The sequence below is a fragment of the Anastrepha obliqua genome, chromosome 5 (assembly GCF_027943255.1).
Source record: "Anastrepha obliqua isolate idAnaObli1 chromosome 5, idAnaObli1_1.0, whole genome shotgun sequence".
NCBI classification, from domain to species: Eukaryota; Metazoa; Arthropoda; class Insecta; order Diptera; family Tephritidae; genus Anastrepha; species Anastrepha obliqua.
Window position 1 is genome coordinate 91,802,957 of NC_072896.1, and position 23,251 is coordinate 91,826,207.

Below are 23,251 nucleotides of genomic sequence, written 5' to 3' on the forward strand. Positions count from 1 at the left end.
CACAGAGAGAACGTCAGTTCGAATCTCGGTGAAAACGCCAAAATTAAGGAAAACTATTTTTCTAATAGCGCTCACCCCTCAGCAGGCAATGGCAAAACACCGAGTGTATTTCTGCCATGAAAAAAAGCTCCTCATAAACATATCATAAAATAAAATAAAATAACTGTATAAAAAAAATTTTTTTCTTTTGATTCGAACCAAGGATTTTGGATCGGAAGCTCACATTGCTAGCCGCTCGGCTATCGCGCCATGCTGTCGGCGCTGGCCTAAAAGTTATTTAGTTCGTCGCTACGTGTATATGTAATATTCGTAGCCAAGAGTGTCGCTTTTTTCGTTTCACTTTTTCTCAAATCACTCCCAACGATTCTAAAGAAGTTTTCACTTCAATAATTTATCGCATTTAAGCTGAAAATGTTAGCTACCTAAAATATACGCATCTGAGTTAGGTTGTAGTTTATGCTAATAACAGCACTAATGTTAGTCTTATGTTAATAACATCGTAATTATAATGTAAATGAAATGCTGCGCAATTTCACTGTTTGTGAAATGTTAAACGATACAATAACTGTTGATGGGGAAACTAGGTTGGGCAATTTAAATTAAACAGTTTGATTAACAACAAAGAAGCAAATACTTAGAAAGTACTATTAGATGGTAGGTGTGGTGCCACGGCGCCGATCGTGGTACCGCTACTCTGCTCTCAGCCAATTGGATGGAATCGCTGTGTGTGTGACGTTGCACTTGTGCAATTTATTCGTGTAAATTCTTCTTGTTCTTCTTCTTGCATTTTTGCTCGCATTTGCACATCTCTCTCATGCAATTCCACGCTCTCTCTGATTTGCGCAATCTTGTTTCTATTCTCCTTGGCTGGACATTGGGTTTGCTCATTATCTTTTCCAGTAAATACGAGTACCTGCAGTGAGAGCGATTAAAGCGAAAATGAGAAAATTTCTGTTGGAGAGGAAAAAAATAGCGGCAAAAGGTGAAGTAACTAGCAGGTATTAACTTATTATTGTACATTGAATTATTCTAAATGTTTACGTTCGTGGTTGACAAATGCTTTAATTCTGATAGCCTCAAGTTTCTGCCAGCTGAAACTTAACTTGCAGGGCTTTGTAGCTCACTCCCGTGATTACGCTCTCAATTTTGGTAGCTCTTGCGAGATTTCGAGTACATGAAGCGATTCCCAGTAAAGAACTTACAAGGTAAAAAAGTTTACAACAAAAACAAACAATTTTTTATAGCGAACAGCAGAGGTCAAAATCACAAAAACCCACAGTTGTTATACTTCAAAATTCGCTGTTAACGCCATCTATGGATGATATTTGAGATGTATAGATTTTGTTAAAAAACAAAAAAAAAACACGTTTCACTCTTCTTACCTTCAAAAACATCTCTTTACTTTGTAACTCACCGGTCATTTATGTATTTGGTACTCCAGCACTCAGTCTTCTTTTCAAAAAGTTTGTGTTGCCCTGAGTTCATCTGCACCCACGCCAGTACAATCGAACTGCGCGAACAATCGCAACGAAACTCCTTATCAAACCAAAATTTTGTGTGCATTTATCTAAGCATTGATAATACGTTTTGTGGTTTCAATTAATCACCACGCAAGTGGACGAATGTCAGATATGTATGCCTGTGTGTACATACACAAGCACTACTTTTACGAAACAATGAGCCAGTACAGATGTTCTCGCATATCTTTAGCTCCTGAATATCTTTATCAACGATGGTTTTTGTAAAGCTTTTGTGAGCATATTGCCGAGCTTATCAATGGAGAACAGGTGGCCAACCCATTTGCTGTCGTACATACACACATACCTGCATACATACATACGTATATACATACATATTACATATTTGAGCGATAAGACCATTTGTATAGAAATATTTATTTTCTATAAAATTTAGGTTTAGTTACTTCGAATGCCCAATCGTGGCTGTCGTAGCTAAGGTCACTCCTACCGAAGAATGAAATTGCGAATGATTCATAAAACTACCATTGACACGTGTTTTTATTACAGTACTGGTTAATATCCGGCGCCTCGCCGCCGCAGAAACACTAATTTGATTAAAAGAGTTATTTTGTTTGACTAACAGTAAACTAATGAAAATGAGAGAAAATAACTTTTCTTAATAAACTTCGCTCGAAAGTTTGCAACAGAAATCACAATAACACTATGAAAATTACTACGTTCCTCCATTACTTCCAGATTGTGGCGATAGATATATTGTATCTGTGTCTCTTTTCCTCTTACTTCATATAATATTACATGTCATGAAGTTTGGAAAGCCCTTGAAATTAGTGTACAGGTCGAAACTAAATATTGTTGGATTATATTTTTTCAGTACTAACCTTTTTGGATGGACGATACGAAATCTCCCTCCAATTATAGAGGTATCTCATTAATGAATTTTGTTGCAAAGATAATGATGGGCATTTTAAATGAGCGACTCACAAGCTGGGTAGTAAATAAAAATATTATAACAGAATTTCAAGCAGGTTTCAGAAAGCGACATTCAACCGTAGATAACATATATAACCTAGCAGCAATAGTCCATATTAAGTTTAAGAAGAAGAAAAAAGTGTACGCGTTTTTTGTGGACTTTAAAGCCGCTTTTGATACTGACCCTAGGCAACTATTGCTATACAAGCTTCGCGAAATAGGAATCTCCACCAAAATGGCAAACTTTATTGAAAGTTATTACAGAAATACATGTTCGATAGTAAAAGTAGGAGATGAAATGAGTGAAAAATTCAAAATATCGTCAGGAGTAAAGCAAGGATGCCTGCTTTCACCTTTGCTCTTTGCTCTTTACCTGAATGACCTGCACGACTGCTTGGAGGGGGGACTCTTTATAAAAAAATAAAAAAATAAATAAATAATTGGCGCGTACACTTCTGTTAGGTGTTTGGCCGAGCTCCTCCTCCTATTTGTGCTGTGCGTCGTTTTTTTTTATGTTGATTCATTAAAAAAAGTAGCCAAAAGTAGTCAAAGCTGGTTAAAATGCTGATCTGCTCTCGTTTTATGGCAGGAGTAGCTCTTTCTTGTTGGTATGCTGTGCCATGGCTAAGAAGAGCTTTGGTATTAGTAACGAGGCCGCAGTTTCTCAAGCCAACGCATTTGCATTATTTGTCACGAGCTGTAGTCTTACAAGATATAAGCTGACATCGAACTGGCGGGCCACACTACGCTAAGTAAGGGTATTTCAAATGAGATTTAAGCATCCCATTAGGCTCCCTGAGAACCAACTGTGAACGCTTACTGGCACTCCCACAGGTCACTACAGATTGCGCAGCCATCAACACAGGTTCGGAATATGGTTCACCGAAACCGGAAATACCAACACATCTGCTTCTCGAATCCGGCGCCATAGTAAGAACAAGAAGTAGACACCTCGGTCTTATACAGCAGGGGAAAATACACATACGCTCAGCCCAAGCCAACCCAATTCTAGGTTTATTGGATGGCGTACTGTGATGACTTAGACTAGATTAGGTTGTAGCGGTTGTTAACTATGGAACACACTCAGGTTCATAGCCCATTGAGATGTCGCATAGGGGACTTGTCCTGATCTTCCTAAAACTAATGCGAACTTTTCAAAAACTGTGCTGAGATCTTCCAACTCATTAAAGGATTGTCTACCTAAAGTGGTGTATTTTCGTCTGGATAGAGCAGGACAATGGCACAGAAGGTAGCAGATCGAGTTTCCCTCCTCCCCATCACGTCAACTTCTTCTGACTTCTCTGGGCGTGTCTACCTATTAGGCACTTATAACTGAAATCAGTATGCTAAGACTGCGTTTATTTTGGCTTAGCAGAGATTCTGTGCGTTTAGCATTGAGAGTCGCCACAATTGTCGGGCTATTCCGCAGGTAGTTTCATTACGCCATCTTTCGTTCGCTGTTCTTACGATTTGCTCAAGGAGAAGTAGCTTGTATGCTTGTAAGGGCAGACCTATGCCATTGGCTATGCACTCATCGATCAATTTGATGCCGAGTCTCGCTAGTTAATCAGCTCTGTAGTTATCCTCAATGTCGCAATGGCCAGGAAACCATGTTACCTTTAGGTGATCTTGACTCAGCCAACTCGTTAAAAGATGTGCGACATTTCACGGCAACCTCCTTGGAGGTTATCGACTTTATTGTAAGAGGTTATATTGTATCCGGCTGTTAGTGAAAATGTAGATATCATTTTCCGATATCAACTCACATTTTAGCAGTGTCAGGCCCTTGAGTATTGCTATCTTTGCAGTCTGAAAAACGCGTTTATAGTCGGGGAGCCGAAAAGTAAAGGAGATCGCCAGATGTTCGAAATATACAACTTTGCGCATCTCGTCTTCGAGCTTCGCGCTATCTATGTATACATGGATGGGCTCGCGTCCACGGCAGTCAGTTCTACGTTACTGGAATGACGCGAATTTATTCTCGGTCAAGGGGATGTATGGGGATTGTTTGTGCTACTACACTCCTCACAAAAATTAAGGGAGCAAGAAAAAAATTCAAATTTTTTCAGGTTTTTTGACGGACTGTATCTATGTGAAAAATGATCGTACCAGAAATTTAAAAAAAGCATTTTGAAGCTCCAGGGCTCTACTTTTCGAATCCGTGGAGCAAAAATTTTGCCAGGCCACGGTTTCAACGCAATCTGAAAAAGTATGACGAAAAAAAAATTTTCCAAATTTTTATCTTTCTTTCTTGGGCTCCACGGGCTCGAAAAAAATTTTTTCGATAAAGCGATCATATGGACCAGAAAGCCTGATTATTCAGCTTCATTTTCCTTTTTTTAAATTCTTCCTACGTCCATGTGTCACGGAGATATCCGGAATTGAACAAGAAAGGACCCTTTTGTCCTCAAGCAGCGATATCTCGACAACGAATGGTCGCATCGGAAATTGGAGGACGGTTTTGGAATCTGCAATAAATTCCCCATAAAATTCCGTGTAGACGTTTCACGGCGAAATTTTTTTTTTCTTTCAGTACTTCCCTGCAAAAAGTGGAAAAAATTGAATTTTTCTCTTGATTTGGAAAATCGGCTGTATCACCGCAAATATTGAGCATTGAGCAACGGTTTTCAGGATTTTTTTCACCTTAATGTATCCCTAATAACCCTGTAAATTTTTAGATTGATCCACTGAACCGTTTTTCCGGGCCGATCAATCAAAATTTTTAAAAAAATTAAAGGAACAAGATGTTTACCCTTAAACATTTTGTAATTTTTTTGAAATGGAAAAATCTTTTTTTCTCTCACTTTTTTTCTCAATTCTGCACCAGATACTGCATTAGTTCAAAAAAAGAAACACAAAAAAAAATTTCGAAAATTTTCGAAAAAAAAATTGAAAAAATTTTTTTTTTAAATTTGAGTCAAATATTGAAATTATTCCACATAAAAGTGGATTGGAACATCCACCGCCGGCATTTGCGTTACCCAAAGCGCACCACGTGGAGGTTGCTCGGTCGGATTCACGCTTCTTTTGTGCTTACGCACGTGTATGTGTGTGGTTTTCTCAGAGAATGAAAAATTAAGTTTGCGAAAACTTTGAATTAATTTTTTTTTACCAAAAATTTAAAAATCTCGAGTTTTGACAAAAACTGTTGTTTGGTTTTTTTAACCAAGAAAGCAGGATAGTCTTAAAAAAACTGTTTTTTAGACACTTTGTGTAACGCAGAAAAATTAATTGCTCCAATATTCGTAAAACGAATATTCGACCTGCCTTGGGGGTATCAACTTTTAATTTGTTCGATAAATTTTTTAATACGAAAATTAAGGTGTAGACCTTTTTTTATGCTTTGTTGATAGGCTATAACTTTATGAAAAAAGAAAAAAAAAAAAAAAAAAATTCAAAAAATTTAAAAAAAAAAAAATTTTTTTTTTCGAAAATTTTCGAAATTTTTTTTTGTGTTTCTTTTTTTGAACTAATGCAGTATCTGGTGCAGAATTGAGAAAAAAAGTGAGAGAAAAAAAGATTTTTCCATTTCAAAAAAATTACAAAATGTTTAAGGGTAAACATCTTGTTCCTTTAATTTTTTTAAAAATTTTGATTGATCGGCCCGGAAAAACGGTTCAGTGGATCAATCTAAAAATTTACAGGGTTATTAGGGATACATTAAGGTGAAAAAAACCCTGAAAACCGTTGCTCAATGCTCAATATTTGCGGTGATACAGCCGATTTTCCAAATCAAGAGAAAAATTCAATTTTTTCCACTTTTTGCAGGGAAGTACTGAAAGAAAAAAAAAATTTCGCCGTGAAACGTCTACACGGAATTTTATGGGGAATTTATTGCAGATTCCAAAACCGTCCTCCAATTTCCGATGCGACCATTCGTTGTCGAGATATCGCTGCTTGAGGACAAAAGGGTCCTTTCTTGTTCAATTCCGGATATCTCCGTGACACATGGACGTAGGAAGAATTTAAAAAAAGGAAAATGAAGCTGAATAATCAGGCTTTTTGGTCCATATGATCGCTTTATCGAAAAAATTTTTTTCGAGCCCGTGGAGCCCAAGAAAGAAAGATAAAAATTTGGAAAATTTTTTTTTCGTCATACTTTTTCAGATTGCGTTGAAACCGTGGCCTGGCAAAATTTTTGCTCCACGGATTCGAAAAGTAGAGCCCTGGAGCTTCAAAATGCTTTTTTTAAATTTCTGGTACGATCATTTTTCACATAGATACAGTCCGTCAAAAAACCTGAAAAAATTTGAATTTTTTTCTTGCTCCCTTAATTTTTGTGAGGAGTGTACAACAACAACAACAACAACATGGCTAGACTCGGCCTGTCTTACAACGTCCTGTTTCTACGTTCCTGCTTCAGTTCAGTATGAAAAACACAACAATAATCGGGGACCCGAAAACTAATAGAGATCCATATATGTATATTCGGAATATACTTCGAATATTCGAAGATGTTTGCAATATTCTTCGAGCTTTGAGTCCTCTGTGTCTGTCTAACAATGCCCTGTTTGTACTCTTTCCTTGAGGGTCGTGAATATTGTAGTGGTAGTTGTTGGCGGGAGTGCACAGTTCACTCCGAAATATTTACCCTTAACACATAAGGGCGCAAAAGATCTTAAGGCCGCCTCATTTTTTCATTCATTCAATCATTGATTTGCTCTTCAGTGCTGAACTGTTTTTTTTTCTGAATTTTTTTTATTTATTTTTTTTTTTTTTGAATTTTTTCTGAATTTGTTTCTTCCCAATAATAACAGCCCCCCTTGAAATAATAAGACACAGGCATTTTCATTTTTCAATATTTGTAAACACCAGAAAGTGTAGCCTTGAACTTTATTTTCATATTGTAGTTTTTTGTTTCCTTGAAGTTCAGTAATTTTTTTTATTATTTTTTTTTTCAACGCATTTTATGGCACTTCAACTTAACAACTAAAAACAATGAGATTACAATTAAATATTAATTATTGAATAAATTTTCACTTCGTCGTATTTCAAAAATAAAATAGCAGTAGGATTTGTTCCCTTTCCAATTCACATCCTTATGCCTGGATAGGTTTGCATAAGTAGATACATAGTATTTGTTGTTTATGGTAACTAGACAGACATACATAAATAGTGAACGTAGCTACTACACCTGAATATATTTGCAGTAGTAGTAGTAGTGGTTTAGGACTGCGGGCATTTGCCATGCCGTTTCATGTAATAATTACAGTAATTTGTACAAGAGCAAGAGTTAAATATTTATAATTTTTATTCATTTATTTAATTATGTCATTGTTGAATTGTATTTGCTTTAAAGAAGTTTTCAAAATTGAATGACGCTTACTTTAGGAAAAAATTTGTATAACCCATCTTTGTTTTTTACTTGTTTATTAATTATTGTCACTTAAGTTTTTTTTGTAGCAACAAATTTATTTTCGATTTGTTTTTATTTGTTGAAGTGTAAAAAATTTAAAAATTTCTTTACAATTATTTGCTGAAAATTACAATTATTGTCTTGAGAGTCGAGCGAATTATCAATACTTTTTTTTGTTTTTGTTTGTCTTGTTTTTTAGAATACGCTCATAAAGCAAGCAAAAGTTCTGGATTTCTATGTCAAGATTTGCTATTTTTGTTGCAAAAACTTACTTGATTTTTGTTTTTTAAATTTGTGTTGAAAATATTTGTTTATTTTGCAGTTGCTCGAAAAATCTTTTTATTTTTGTAATCTTGTAGAAAATGGTTGCTACTTTATCATTACTTCATTTATTTGTTTAATTAATTTTTCTGCTGCGGTTTGCTATGTTCCAATTATTTGTCGACACAAAATCTTCTACCCTCATTTGCTTGCTTTAATTTTATTCTACGATTTTTGTACTGTTTCATTAATTTTCTTTCTCATTTTGTTTGACAACACGCTTTTAATACTTTTCTTTATTATTCTCTGCTCCGAATTTCGTCTAAGTACTGACTTAGCATATAAATAAATTTACAACTAATTTACTTTAATCTATAGTTTTCTTTAAATCACTTCATTTTCGAAGCGACACTACATCACTCTTTCATTCTTACCTAAAGTGCTTAGTTAATATCATCGAAAAACTCGAGCTTTCACTCGAGCTTTCACTCAAATTTGCACCTGTCAGCGCTTTTTCTAAGCTAACCGTAAAGTTTTAACTGATCTTTTTTTTTTGTAAGCCATATCAACGCTTTTAAAGCTTTATTACGCTTGCTCACGCGCATTTCGCACTCTCTCACTTTTGGCTTTAATTTTATGCGCATATGCAAAAGCTCCAAATGCTTTAATGCGCCTGCGCGTACAAGCTTCAGTCACAATAGACATATATTTGTTACTTTACTGCCTAATTAAAAATAACAACTAAAAATTAAAAAATAAAAGTCTTAAGTACTACGCGTCACGCTGAAACCTTCCGTTGGCATACTGCCGTACGTTTTCTTAGTTTTTCCCTTTTTCGCACCCTTTTACTCATCCTTCTTCTTTCTGATCTTGCCCTCAGTCTGTATGGTATCCGTGACCGAATCAAAGCAATCGGGAATTGCTGGCTCTGAGCCATCTGCGCTGTAATCGTGACCCGCCATGCGACTCAGCGTCAATATGTAGGAACAGGCGATGCGTAGCACGGACAGCTTTGAAAGCTTCTGTGCATTCGAGTAGGAGGGTACTGCACGTCGCAGCGTCTCGTAGGCGGCCGAAATGGTGTGCACGCGTGTTCGTTCGCGCGCATTCGCCTCGATGCGGCGCTCACGTGTCATATTCTTGTAGTTGCGTTGCTGGGGACGCGCGCTGGCACTACCAGTGCTGCCGCCACTACCGCTTGCGCCGCTACCACTGGGCGCCTCCTCTGCGTTGCTGGGTTTGTATTGCTCGGCGACGTTTGATGCGCATAGTGCGTCGTGGCTGGACGCCTGCTTGGTTGGAACTAAGTGATTTGCGCTCGTCGTTAGCGCCAAAGGGACGGACTCTGTTGTGGTGGCATGGAACTTTAATTGGCTATTTGCGGTTGCCTGTTGTTTCTTTGGCACGTAAACGGGTGATGCTATGTCATTGGAGGTGCAGCTTGTCGCAGACGCATGCGTGTATGCGTGCGCATGCTCGTTTTCCTTCGTGCCGCCAATGGGTTTTTTCGCTACCAGCGCTAAAGGTTCCAATTGTTCTTCTACTGTGGGCGCAGGTATGCGATGCAGCGTTGTTACACCCGGATGCCGCACAAATACTTGTGCGGGATTGGGCATCAACTCGTGAGGTAGCACTTGACTAGGATCCCAGATGCCATGCGGTGGCGGTGTGGCGAGTGCGGGTGGTGTTAATACCACAGCCGAATCTGTGGTTGAGGTATAGCGGATACGTTTCTTGAGGGGCGCCGTGGCGAGCGCGGTCGCATGTGTTCCTGTCGCGGTCACAGTGGCGTCCACAACTTTGGAGGGTTCGGAACTTTTGCGTTTATTGCGCACGAGCGCAATGGGTGTCACTTTAACTTCGACGGAATCTTCAGAGGCCTCTGTTGTGGCATCGGCGGGACTGGTGGGATTGCTGGACTCGAGACGCACCTGATCAATGCGATCGAGATCATCGCCACCCTCAGAGCTACCAGAGCAGAAGCCGGCATCGCGGTCATTGGAATTGGGTGAACCTGGAAGTGGAAGAAGCGAAAAAATAAAGAGTTAGTCAAGTCAAGCTGTACGTTGTGGGCTGTCAGTAACAAATACTTATGAATAAACTACAGCGAAGGCAAGCTGAAGGAAGGCGAAAATTGTTAAAAGTTCGCTCGCTAACGCACTAACGGAGCGGCTATTATTAATTATAGTAATTCGCTTGGTTCTCGCCTTTCGAATTGATCCGAACGATTTGTTTCATATGCAAATTCTTGCCTGCGTGTATGACTGCGACACTAATTTGCATAACCAAATTATTTAGTTGTTAATAAAATACAACAAAAGGTAAAAAAGTGAAAATGTATTGAGTGAAAAATAAACAGTAAAAAAAATGTGCTCCAACCTGTTTGCGCCGCCTACGCGTCTGCGCACACACATTGTCTCCTAAGCGACGACCGCAAACCGGCTGACGAGGCGTCACCAGAAGTGAGAAGGCAAAAAAACACAAATCCGAAATAAAATCATAAAAACTTAAACGTTTTGAAACTAGCTAAACGCGTCCGCTGACTCGTCGTCTATTGCTTTGTGGCTTCAGGGCTTGGCCATGACTCAAAGCCACTACTAACTCCCGCTTAACTACATATTAACGGCTCAATGGGCCATTAGCAGTTGCGGCTTGGTAGCGCTAGAGGAGGCGTCTGTGGCCGTAGCGAGAAATTAATGCATTTTAACGCGCTGCTAATCGTTTGAGCTTAGCAGGTGACGGCTCATTTAAGATACTAACGAGCGGTGGGTAGGAATGGGAAGATAATTTATTGCAATTCGTTGGACGTAAGATGCGTGAATATATTTTTGTTTTCAATATAATTTGAAATGTATTCAAAGAAGAAAACTTGGTAATTTAATTAAAAGTTTATTGTATTCTTTCATTGTTTTTCGCAATCTTATAATCTTATAATTGTTTTTAAGATATTTTGCAATTAAAATTATACTCTTTTCTGTGCTTTGAATACTCGTCATTGCCTTTAAAGTTGCGCCAGTTAGTGGTTTTTAGTTCCTGGCAGGAAATTGTGGGTTGTCATTTCCGCTACACGCAAACAGCCGCTGAAACAACAAAGTGCGGTAGATGCCCCAGCTCAAATTAGTTATCGATTGAAAAAATTAAATCAAATTAAATTTTGACTTGCTAAGTAAATTTCGTTGCTAACAAACGAGCTGACATTTTTGGAGCATCGTTTATGTAAATACAACACCAAAAATGCCTAGAAGCTTGAATACGGCGCTTAAATCAGAGCTTATATAGCACTAATAGCAATAATTTGCATGTTATATGCAGTCAGTCACAAAAGTATTGGCTTAGAGGCGAAACGGTGCGAATCGGTTGAAACGGTTAAGAAATGATTTTTGAAAATTTCATTTAAAAACTGCGGAAATCAGATGTCTGAGACTAAAAAACCAAAACAAAAAAGAATTTTGCGTAAAAAGTTCGAAATTTTGTTGAAATTTTAATATATATATATTTTTTATTCTATAAATATGGAATTTTTAAGAAGCTGCTTTTGTTGTATTATGAACTATAGTTTTGCACAAAATTAACAACAACCAAAAAATTGGCATGAAAAACATTGCGTATATTCTAAAAAAACTCATTCTGCCAAAACTTTTTTGACTAACTGTATTACACACGCAAATTAAGCGGAATAAAAACACCACTTAGCCAAATTCGTGCCTTCCGCACTCTCAGACACTTAATTTCAGCAGTTTCCAAAGGCAATTTTCAAAAATCGTTTCTTAACCTTTTCAACCGATTCCAACCGTTTCGCCTCCTTTTATGAAAAATATCTACAAACCATATAAAATACTATGCCTGGCTTCGAAATAGTTGTTTAGCTAATACAACAGGCGCTTTTGGGGCTAAAATTTCTTTAATTGAAAAACATTATAAATTTATAAAAAAAATATATTCGTTTTTCAAATAAATAAAATAATTTTTTTTTTTAGCAAAAATATACGCACATACATTTTTTTTATTGCTCATGAAAATTTTGAATATTTTTTGCTTTTTCGTATTTTTGTAAATTTATGTTCATGTAAACCAAAATTTATCCTCTGAAAATTGTCGCTCTTCGCCCCTACCCAAAGCCGAACAGGTTTGTGTCCTGCAGTCTTTCGATTTGGCTTGGCAAACCTCAGGCAGCAGAGAAGTAAATGTTGGTAAAAACACATAAATCAGCGTATGATCGAATGTGAGTAGCAGAGAAACGCACAGGCGTTGTTTTCAAGTTCAAAACACAAAGGCAATAACCTCGCAAAAAAAAAAACAAAATCGCAAATCGCATTCGAAGGCGAACAAGGAGGACGAAAGAACGAAAATGACGAGTGCCTAAAATATTCATATATATTTCTTTAATTTATATTTCGCGGTGGTTTTTTGAAATTCTTTCGCATTTCATATTCCGAAAACTTGAAACTTGCTCAACATGTAACAAATGCGTAGTCACCGCCATATGTGGCACAGTGGCAATTAAGGATAATGTGTTTGGTATGCAAATCGCTTGCGGTTCGAAATATTTCACTTGCCACGTTTGTAGCTGAATTAATGAGAGGCGGGTCGTGCAAAAACAAAAACCAGAAAATTTAAATAAATGACCATTAATGAAAATGAAAGGACAGCAGTGAAGGGTTTTAGCGCATTTTGCATTCAGTGCAAACAGGTGCAACCTGCTTCGTCGTGCGGTAGACAGCTGTGCTAACTGCCTGGCTGGTAATTGTGCTGATGATGGGCGTTGCACGCACTCATTTTTCGGGCGATACGGATAGGCTATTGAATTTTGCTTTTATTAATTGCAATGAGTAAATAAGTAAATGAAGCAGCCAATTTGTGATCTAGTAAATTAACTTGTTAAAATAATTACTTTTTTTGTTGCTTACAAGAGGGCAAAAGAAAGACGACTAACTCAAATCATTCTAGTGTCATTTAGAGAAATCAAATTTTTGGTGTTTCAAAATCAGCGTAAGCCATTTTATAATGGGCATTCGTAATATAGCAGACTGTTTGAATACTCACTCTTTGCTGCATCCCCCATTTTTGAGGCTTTATAGCATACAATTTCTTCAGCGAGATTTGCTTTTTAAATCTTTTTTATATAACTTTCCGTTAATGCTGGTTGAATTTTAGATTTACTAAATTTAAATATATGTATTTAACTTCAGAAACCTGTATATTTGCATGCTCAATGTCAAAATGGAAAAACTGATTCAACCGGTTCACTATTTTTTTATTATTTTTCACATTTTTATTTGTTGGCAGACTCAAAATTGCAACTCCGTTTCAATGGCTGAAAGTTTTTAAAAAATAAAACATTTAATTGTGCCCAAAATGGATGAAGTTCTCAAAAAACATAATTTTCTGTAACTACTTGCTAATTTTGAGCTTTCGAACTTTTTTAGCTTTATTATGACATATATATGCATGTCCAATGTTAAAATGTCAAACCCGTTTCATAACCGATTCACAATTTTTTTTATTATTTTTCACATTTTCATTTGTTAGAAGGCACACTAGAAATCCGTTTCAACGGCTTCAAAGTTTTTCGAAAAGAATGCATTTAATTATATCTACATTGCATGAAAAACATAATTTTCTGATACTCCTTGCTATTTTTCGGAAAATTTTCGAGCTTTTGAGAATGTTCGGCTTTATTATCGGCCTTATATGCATGTCCAATGTTAAATGTCAAAACCGTTTCATAACCGATTCAACCGGTTCAAACGGTTTCGAACCGATTCACTAAAATTGTATGCAGAATGCTTGAAAATGTGTGTTTTACCACAGAAAATTTCGCAATTTTTTATTTTGCTTATGAATTGATTATTTCTATTTAAAACTAAGAAAATTTTGAACTAAGATGCTGCTCTAGACAATTTGTTGCCTTATGCAAAATCGATCAAAAATGTAATTCTTTACCTCTGCATGCAGTGAAAGTTCCTCGAGATAAACAAAGCGCTGGTATGTAATTCCTCTACCAAACATACACACATCGCCCAATAAATTTTTACAACACAAATGTGCAATACGAGTATAAAAACCAGAGACTGATAAACAAGCGACTGTGAACTGCTACTAAAGGCATCAGTGGCGCATAGTACTTGTGACACTTCAGACAAGCGTAGCTTAGCAGAATAAAATGTCACAATCGCAAAAACCGCAAAAATTTCAAAACCAACCCGACAAACAGGCCAGCCAGCGCAGCCACCAAAGTAACGACCCACCTCCAGCAGTATGTCAGTGTGCTGCGTAGTTAATCAGCACCAAAAACAGATTATAAGTATGTAAAGTATATAAAAGGTGAATAAAATTAAATATTTATTAAAATGACAAAAAAAGGCAATTCAATAAAAACGCAAATGCGCTGACGCATGCGTCACAATTTATGCGCAAACACACATACAAACGACACCACCCAGCACACATTTGCTTGAATGTCAACTTACAGCTTTGAGGCAATGACCGAAGGCGTCGACGGCGATCGTCACCAGCCGCCAACAGTCGCTTGCCGTTAATGTACCTATGTAAGAATTTGCATAACTGTAGACCAACTGAGTACGTACAAGTGCGAATTACACGTGCCTACGTACGAGCGCTAGCTGGGAGAGCAGGTAGTAGAGGTGCTTATGGTTTGCAAAAAAAAAAAATAATAATAATAAAAAATGATTGAAGTGCAAAAGTAGGCACGGCTGCATGGAGGCATATTAGAGAATTAGAGATGCAATTTTCTAGGAACTAATTTTCTATTGCCTTGGTTTCAAGTCACTTTAATTGCCGCCGCTGACTTAATATATAACATTTGCTCCAATATTGATTGAGTTCACTTGGCCCAACTCAACGGCAATCCCTTCAGCTGCTTCTCATTATTGCATATTTTCCGATTAATAGAAAAATCAGCCTCTAGCCAAGTGTTCGCTGTTTGAGCCTAACCTACGACTCTTCCGAGTGGTGCTAGCCAACACCCAGCACCGTGCGACTACCAATTTCTGCTTCAATAATAATTCATTGTTGTTATTTTGAATAATATTTTAATAATACAACTGTTTTAATTTTTCCCTGCCTTACTTGTTTCCAATTAATTGTGAGGCATTTTTGTGCGCTTTTTTTCGCATAATGCAAAGCTGTTTTGTTACAAAGTATGGATGCATGCACGAGTTCGTGTGTGATGAGTTGGTGTTAATGAAATCAGGCCTGAAAACTCTTGAGTCGGTGAGTGTAAGTTGGATGTGTGTTTGTGTGATTTATGGTTATTAAATTAAATTTGACTTAAAAGCGAAATGAAAAAAAAAACGTAACAAATTTCCTGTGAAAATAAGGGAATGCTCACATTTAAGTTGGAGAGCGGATTCCCACTGAGTTGAAACTTTTTTTATATTGTAAATAAATTTTTATACATATATATTAGAATAAAATGAGAAATATTCGTGTTTTTTATTTTTTTTTTACTGATAGAAACTTAAAGTACGTTCGCATATGCAGTGATTAGCAAATATTAAAAATAATAAAAAATAAATAAATCCACAAAAATTAATCCAACCGCTCACATATAGCAAATTAGCTGCAAAATTGACGTACGCCGCCATTTGCAAAAATTAGAAATCTTGCGATAGGGTGTTTAATTTTGTGCCACCTTGTATTATCAAGTTTAGTGTAAAGTAGTATCAATCGATTGGCGAACATTTTAGAAAAGCTTACGAAAAATCCAAGAAATTTTATAAAAATGTTTACTCTAAGTATAAACCGTTATTTACGCTCATACGGTGCTTAAAATGACATTCATAACCGATTCGACTCACTCAAAGTATATGAAACCTATTCAATAATATATTTTTTTATAATGGAGCTGATTAAATTTAAAATATCGAGATGATAGCCGCATTTAGCTCTGTAAACTGAAAACTTGTGGCCATTTTTTTACTTTAGTTGTTTATTTTTTCACTTTAGTTGTCTATTTTTTAACCTTAGGTGTCTATTTTCTACTTTTTTTAGCTTTCTTATGCTTCACTGATGTCAAATTTGCAAAAACAATTGGATAACCGGTTCACCCGGTTCAAACCGATTCAAACCGTTTCGCACAATTTAGGTAATAAAATGTTTACAGCTCGCATCTGTGTATTTAAACATCGAAAAAATACGTTATTCGAGCTGTTGTTCATTCCTAACGTTTAGTTTAGACATATTTCATATAGTTTTGTACTTTAAATACAAAATAATTTCAACTTTTCTACTTATTTTAGCTTTCTTATGCAACGCCATTGCCAAATTTGCAAAATAAATTCTTAACTGGTTCACCCGGTTCAAACCGTTTCACGCATTTTAGGTAGTAAAAAGCTTTCAGCGCGCCCCTGTTTATTTAAAAATCGATAAATACCTTTTTCGAGCTGTTGTTTTTATTCCTAATGATTAGTTTACACTTCATTCATATATTAGTTTTTGTACCTTTTCAAAAACAGTTTGCACTACTAAAATAGCAAAACTTCTTACGCAAATATTTCTAATTATTTTTTATGCTTATCGTCAGAACACACAATTAAATACAAAACAGTTGTGTAGGTAACACGCAATATTTTCTGCTATTGAGCAAAAAACATTTTTTTAATTGTTATTTCTTAGCATAAACACATTTCAACAACAGCCCATCACATTTAATGAAAGCACACCATTTTCATGCGGGTAATAGAAATATGATGCGCCGCGTGCTAACGATAGGTAAACACATATGTACATACATACAACACAAATCTTGAATATATGACGACTTTTAAATACAAAATTTCAGTGTTTCTAGTGACGATAACATCCACTTAGCACGAATACGCAAAACAATACAGCGGAAGACAGGAAAAACTAAAATGATAACCACAAAAAAACTCAAAATCCCACTCATTTGATGTGCACTTGCAGTAATTTTTCTTCAGTGCCATTTGTGGAGTGGAGGCGCAACAAAAATGTATCTACAAATGCGTGCGCCATTGAACTCTCACATTGATGGTGAAAATAATCAATTGCCAAGGCACCAACTGATCACTCGCTCTCACTACACTCACCGAACACTCATTCACTACAACATTCATTCATGAGCGTAGGTATGTAGTTATCAAGTGCCAATTGGTAAGCGAGATTCTACATAGTAATTAGCATAGTCTCTTCCCTAGTACCGTACACAAATTCATACCAAATGACTAAACGAAAAATTTAAAAACAAAAAATGCTTCCGCTTATCAGTTGAGACTAGGACGTGCGTCTAAATACATCTCGCTAATCTCGTCAAGCCATATGACTGTTGGTGGCGCATTACATGATACGAGTACACGTACTCGAATGCTGATAACCTTTCGGCAAAGACATATGCGGGAAAATCACCGAAAGTTGCTATTGTGACTAACTGGCTGGTTGGCTGGCTTGACTACCGATCAATAGTAAAAATTCCATACATTACGAGTGTTGATCAAGAAAAATTTGTTATTGTTGAGAAATGTAAAAAAAATATATATATATACACTAGCAAACCCGGCCCCCTTCGCTGGGTACACTAAAATAGAATAGATATGGTTTAGAACAGAAAATATATGGTTTTCATATTATTTATTTCTTTATTCTTTATTCAAGCGCTTTGGCATAAACATTATTTTTTGTTTTTCTATTTGTTTTTGAGTAAATATAAAATATAAATTGAAAATCAGGAAAAAAGAAGATTGTTTTTAAATTTTAAATCAACGCATATGAATAACTAAGAAACAATCGTCTTTTTTCCTGATCATCCATGAATTTTTCGTTTCAATTTATATGTTTTATTAAGCATTGGAGCACGAACACATAATTTCATTCGGATTTCACATAAAATTCTCAAATTTCGTAAGAAATTATTCACTGTTCCAAAATCCACTCCAAAAAAAATGCACAAACAATTTTTACATGTTGCACTTACGTTTTTTCCTTATGGCATCCAAATCAGAAAGAAATATTGACACATTGTAACTCACACTGTCAATTTGACAGTTCAGTTCCGCCCCAAGCGTTAAAAAAGTAAGCGACATTATGGCTGGTTCAAAAGAACGCTGTACCCGTTGCCAGTGCTCCGAATTACAACCAAACTTTACGAAACCCATTTTCAATACTTACTTAACAATGTGCGTAAGTTTGGTTTAATTCGGTGCAAAGACACGGCGGGTCCACGTTTTGGCATATATTTCGAGACCCTAGTCAGCAGTAGGTATGAAAATTACCCCGTACTAAAGCACTTTCATTTGATACCCATATTGTACATACACAACCAAAGGTTAGCCGGGTCCACGTTTTGACCTATATCTCGAGACCCCAGTGACGGAGCGGAATGAAAAATACTCTGTACTAAAGCATTCACCAACAGCTTCAATTTGATACCCATATTGTACATACACGTCCGAAGGTTAACCGGGTGCACGTTTTGACCTATATCTCGAGACCCTATCTACCAATAGGTATTCAAACTATACGGAAATCATCTTCAATACCTCCTTAACAATGTGTGTAAGTTTGGTTCAATTCGGTGCAAAGACACGGCCGGTTAGCGAACACACACAAAAAGTTTATTTTATATTACAATATAGGATTTTTTTCAGTTTGTGTCCGAAAAATCCAAATATCTTACGGAACCCTATTTTTTTCCAAAATAAAATATAATCCATGTTACTCGTGGATAACGTAACTTTCGAATGGTGAAAGAATTTTTAAAATCGGTCTAGTAGTTTTTGAGCCTATTCATTACAACCAAACAAACGAACAAACAAAGTTTTCCTCTTTATAATATTAGTATATACATATATATAAAAAAAAGTTTCCTCTTGTATCAAAAATACGTATGCCTCAATTCAGAAATAGCGCACAATTTTAAATTAAGCGTCGAGCTTTTGCATGTAGCGACGACACTTAAATGCTAATTCAATTAGTTTTATAGTTTGAACTAATTCAAGCAACCGAACTAATTAGTACGGAAATAAATTTTTGCTGGTTGTTCTTCGAAGGAGTGAACAAAGAAACGACTTTTGAATGAATGAAAATGTTAAATTATAAAAACATTTCACTATAAAATATGTAGATACACATATTTCTGTGAGGTTTCAGCTATATTTTATATTAGAAAAAAAAACACCGCCTATGAACTGCGATGGATCACGCACACTCTCAGAAAGCACAGGGAAATCATAAGCAAACAGCATTTGAATGGAGCCATGAAAAACACAGAAAACCCAGTCATCCACGAAATACCTGGAGGCGTTCTAACCTTTGTGATTTAGAAGCAGTTAACCAAACGTGGGATGGTGCAAAGAGAACAGCAGTTAATCGAATAAGATATAAATGCTTTGTTGAAGCCCTATTTTCCCATGAGGAATAATAAAGAAATAGAAAAAAGAAAAACCAAACCTATGAATTACGAGGACTTTAAAGAGGGCATTATTTTTAAATCTTTTCAGCTTTCCCTCTTAAATGAGCTGCAAACATTTGGAACGTTCACATAGTTGATTGCAGCACCCAAAATACGACATAGGAAATGGCAGTGGAACGGCCACACGCTGAAAAAGAGCGACGGCAACGTTGCTAAACGGGCGCTGAACTGGAAGTCTTTTCAGCAAGCCGGTCGAGGAATTGGCAAGCCGCGTAGCACCATGAAATATTCCGGCCTAACAAGGAACGAATTGAGATCGATAGCACATAACCTTGTTCGTTGGCGAAGAGGAGCAGTTAACGCCCCATGCTCCAGATGGCAGTTGAAGGAAATCCACCATATTCTCGGTAGATGGCTATAGTGATCGATATCTTGTAAAGTATCGATCAAACAATTCAAAGTTTATACTCGTTGTCAAAGCGACATTTCCCCCCAAAAAAATTCGTTTGCTGTTTCTTGTTTGTTCCATTCAGTTGTGAGTTACAGGGTGTTAACAATGGAAGTCAACAAAGAAAAAATTCCACACATTTCACAGTTTTTCTTTGATAAAGGCGAAAATGCAAGCCAGGCCGCTGAAAGTGTGAATAGTATTTATGGTGCCGATACTGTAACAGCTAATTACGTGCAATTTTTGTTTTGTTCATTCCATTCAGGCATTTTTTAATGTTAGAGATGCACCTTGCACAGGCAGATCCGTCGGCAAAAATGTAGATAAAATCACAGAAATAATCGAAGTTGACCGGCATATTACTAGTCGTAGCATCGCCCAAGAGCGAAAGATCGACCTTAAAGCAGTTTTGACCCATTTGCGCAAAAATAATGGATTTTTTCCCCCCAAACAAACATATACTTTAGTTGAAAACCCTTCATCTTACTGTTTTTTAGTCGATTAAGATCAATACATAGGTTTTAACCCTGCATTTCTTCATTTACGGGTCCCCTATTGTTCCAGCAGACTGAAATAATTTTGAATCGGATCAAAACGAATACGCCTTCAATACATTGAGCTGTCCAGTATTGTTTAGCTATTCAGCACCTCTGTTTAATTTTAATTATTATTTTTTACTTTACTTGACTTGCTTATACTTAATTTAAATCGAAAACGCAAAACCGTTTCATACCCTATTCAAACCGTTTCGAACCAGTTCACGAAAATCTATGTAATTAATAATAAGACTAATATTCAAAAGCTTAGTAAAAAAGTATGAGCTAAAAACCAATTTTATGCTCAAAAAAACTGCTTAATTCAGCCTCAAAAATCTGTCTAGGTGAGTTCAAACTCAGTATTTGAGCTCAAATGCAGCATTTACTTAATGCACTTAATGTGGCTAAGGAATGACAGCACACTTTTGCTTAAAAAATGTAAGATAAGATAAAGTTCCCTTTAGATAAAGTTCACTTTTGTTAACGGTCACTTTTGGGCTCAAGCTCATATTATGACTTAAAGAACTGAGGAATGGTAGGGCACTTATTTTAAAGCTTCATTTTGTTAAAGTTCACTTTTGTTTAAGTTCACTTTTGCTAAAGTTTACATTTGTTAACACGCACTTTTGCTAACGACACTTTTGTTAACGCTCACTTTTGTAATGATCACTTTTGTTAACGATCACTTTTGTTAAAGCTTTCTGTGTTTATTTTTTCATTTTACACAGATTTTAAAAGGCAAAAGTAGGCAGAGAGCCTAAATGAGTCAAAATCCTCACTAGTGCCAAGTTGCCCTTACTAAATTCTTTCAGTCAAAGTTCTATAACTCCCTCAGTTTTCCTCTGTTTTGCATGCAATTTTGACACAAAATGACGTAATCGTTAACCTTTTAAAATATGCAAAAAACACAAAAATCTTTTTTTTTAATCGCTTAAATCAGCCTAAAGCCTTTTCTATGATATCCTCGGGTGTAAAATATAGCATAGGTATTTTGGAATGACCAGGTTTTGAGGAGTACAAAACTTTGAACATCTTCTGTAAAGAAAATTCACTTCAAAAAACGCGTGAAAAGTAATATGAAATTAAGTTATTAATATTAGACTAGCTCTGCGCAACTGAGACTTGCCAAGATATACACCAGAAATGGGTCAAAATATGCTCGATTTGCCATACCTACGCGTTTAATTTTACGCAAGAGCTAATGGCCAAAGTGTTATGTTGATGGCGTAATAATCTCGATATTAAGTTTGAACATTTTTTCACAAATTTTTGTTTTCAATTATCAAATATCAATCAATTTGAGATTTTTTATTTATTTTCTGACGCTAGAAAACGAAAATCAGTTTGTTGATTTTTAAAGGACTTTTAAAATCTCTGGAGTAAATAATTTTTCCCAAGCGTATAGAAATGTGAATCAAAGCATATTTTTATTTTTCTATTTTTTACCTTATAATTCCCTGTCACAAAGCATGCATTTCTGTTTGGTAGACATTTGAATGCCATTAAGGGGCTTAAATCACACACACACACACATATTTATTTATCAACACAATTTTCATTCTTAAAAGAGGTAGAAGATTACGTTGCACGCGCAAGGTATCGAGTAGACAAATGTACATTTTCCTAAGTTTAAGGTGGTGCATTAAGAACAAATATAAACCGTTTCAATAAAAATAATAAATAGAAATGGTGAGAAATAGAATAAAAGAGAAATATTTGAGTATGCCATGCACATCTGTGCGTGTGTCTGTGTGTGTTTGGATGCGTGAAGCAAAATAAAAGTGAGTGTGAAAAAGTGAAGTCCAGCGTGAAAGCCAGCTCAAAGGGCGGCAAGGTCTCAGTCTCAAAACTGAATGAATGGGTGTGTGCGTGTGTTTGTACAGCAGCAAGGCAGAGTCAGCAAATGTGCGATGGGGTGTAGCGCAGGTAAGCGCGCATGTGTTTGCCAGCCTAGCCAAAGATAAGCAGCGACAACGGCAGCAGCAGCAGCACTTGTCCTACAATTTGTTTGCTTTCAAGTCACATATGGCTGCGTGGCTGCGTGTATGAATGTGTCTACTCATACATACATTTGTATCTGCATTTGTGTAATTTCCAAGGCAACAATTTTTCCCCTATTACGGCTGGCACTTCGGCTGCTGTTGCGTTTTTCTACTGCTGCTTGTGTGAACAGATTTCGGATTTTAGCCACAGCTGTGTGGCGGCGTAGGGAAATTCCTCTGAAAATGTGATGTTTTTGCTTTGATTGTAAAGTGTTGTTGTAGTGTGCCTTTATTTCTTGTTGGAGTTTTCATTGTTTTGAGAATCGATATGTTTGGGGGTTGCTGCTCCTTTCTCATGCAATCATTCGTATTTTTATTATTCGGAAATTCCTGCATCGCGACACACATTGTGTAATTATTAATTTTTTTGTTTTGGTCTCCCTACTTGTGTTACTTTTTATGTTCATTTTTTATATTCCATTTTTTCGTATTAATTTTTGATTGCTGTGACACAAGCAGTTACTTTCCCATTAGATTTGTGTTGAGTTCTATGAAAATCAGTTGTACCTACAATAACTACTTTCTCCCCCTCCTCAAATTCACATGGCACTTTTCCTCGGTTGATTAGTGTTTGAGCGTGCAACGACGTGACTTTATCCCTTACAGGTGTTTCTATGCTTCATTTTAGATTTTCTTTAAACAATGCATTTAGTTGCGCGGTTCTGTAAAAGTAAATTTCTCCCTTAAGGCTGCAGTCCGTGAAGATTATTCTCGTTTTTATTCTTCTTTTTTCTTTCGAGGAATATACAATTTTTTAAATTTATTACAC

At 36.3% G+C, this 23,251-nt stretch overlaps 1 protein-coding gene across 1 annotated transcript in view; it reads right to left on the bottom strand.

Annotated features, from left to right (window-relative positions):
* Positions 1 to 7,317: 7,317 nt before the first annotated feature.
* LOC129248263 (uncharacterized) overlaps positions 7,318 to 23,251 on the bottom strand; it is a 53,752-nt gene continuing 37,818 nt past the window's right edge. The window contains exon 2 of the mRNA XM_054887747.1: positions 7,318 to 10,081. Coding sequence (XP_054743722.1) covers positions 8,913 to 10,081 — 1,169 coding nt within the window. The 3' untranslated portion in view covers positions 7,318 to 8,912. The remainder of the gene's footprint in view (positions 10,082 to 23,251) is intronic.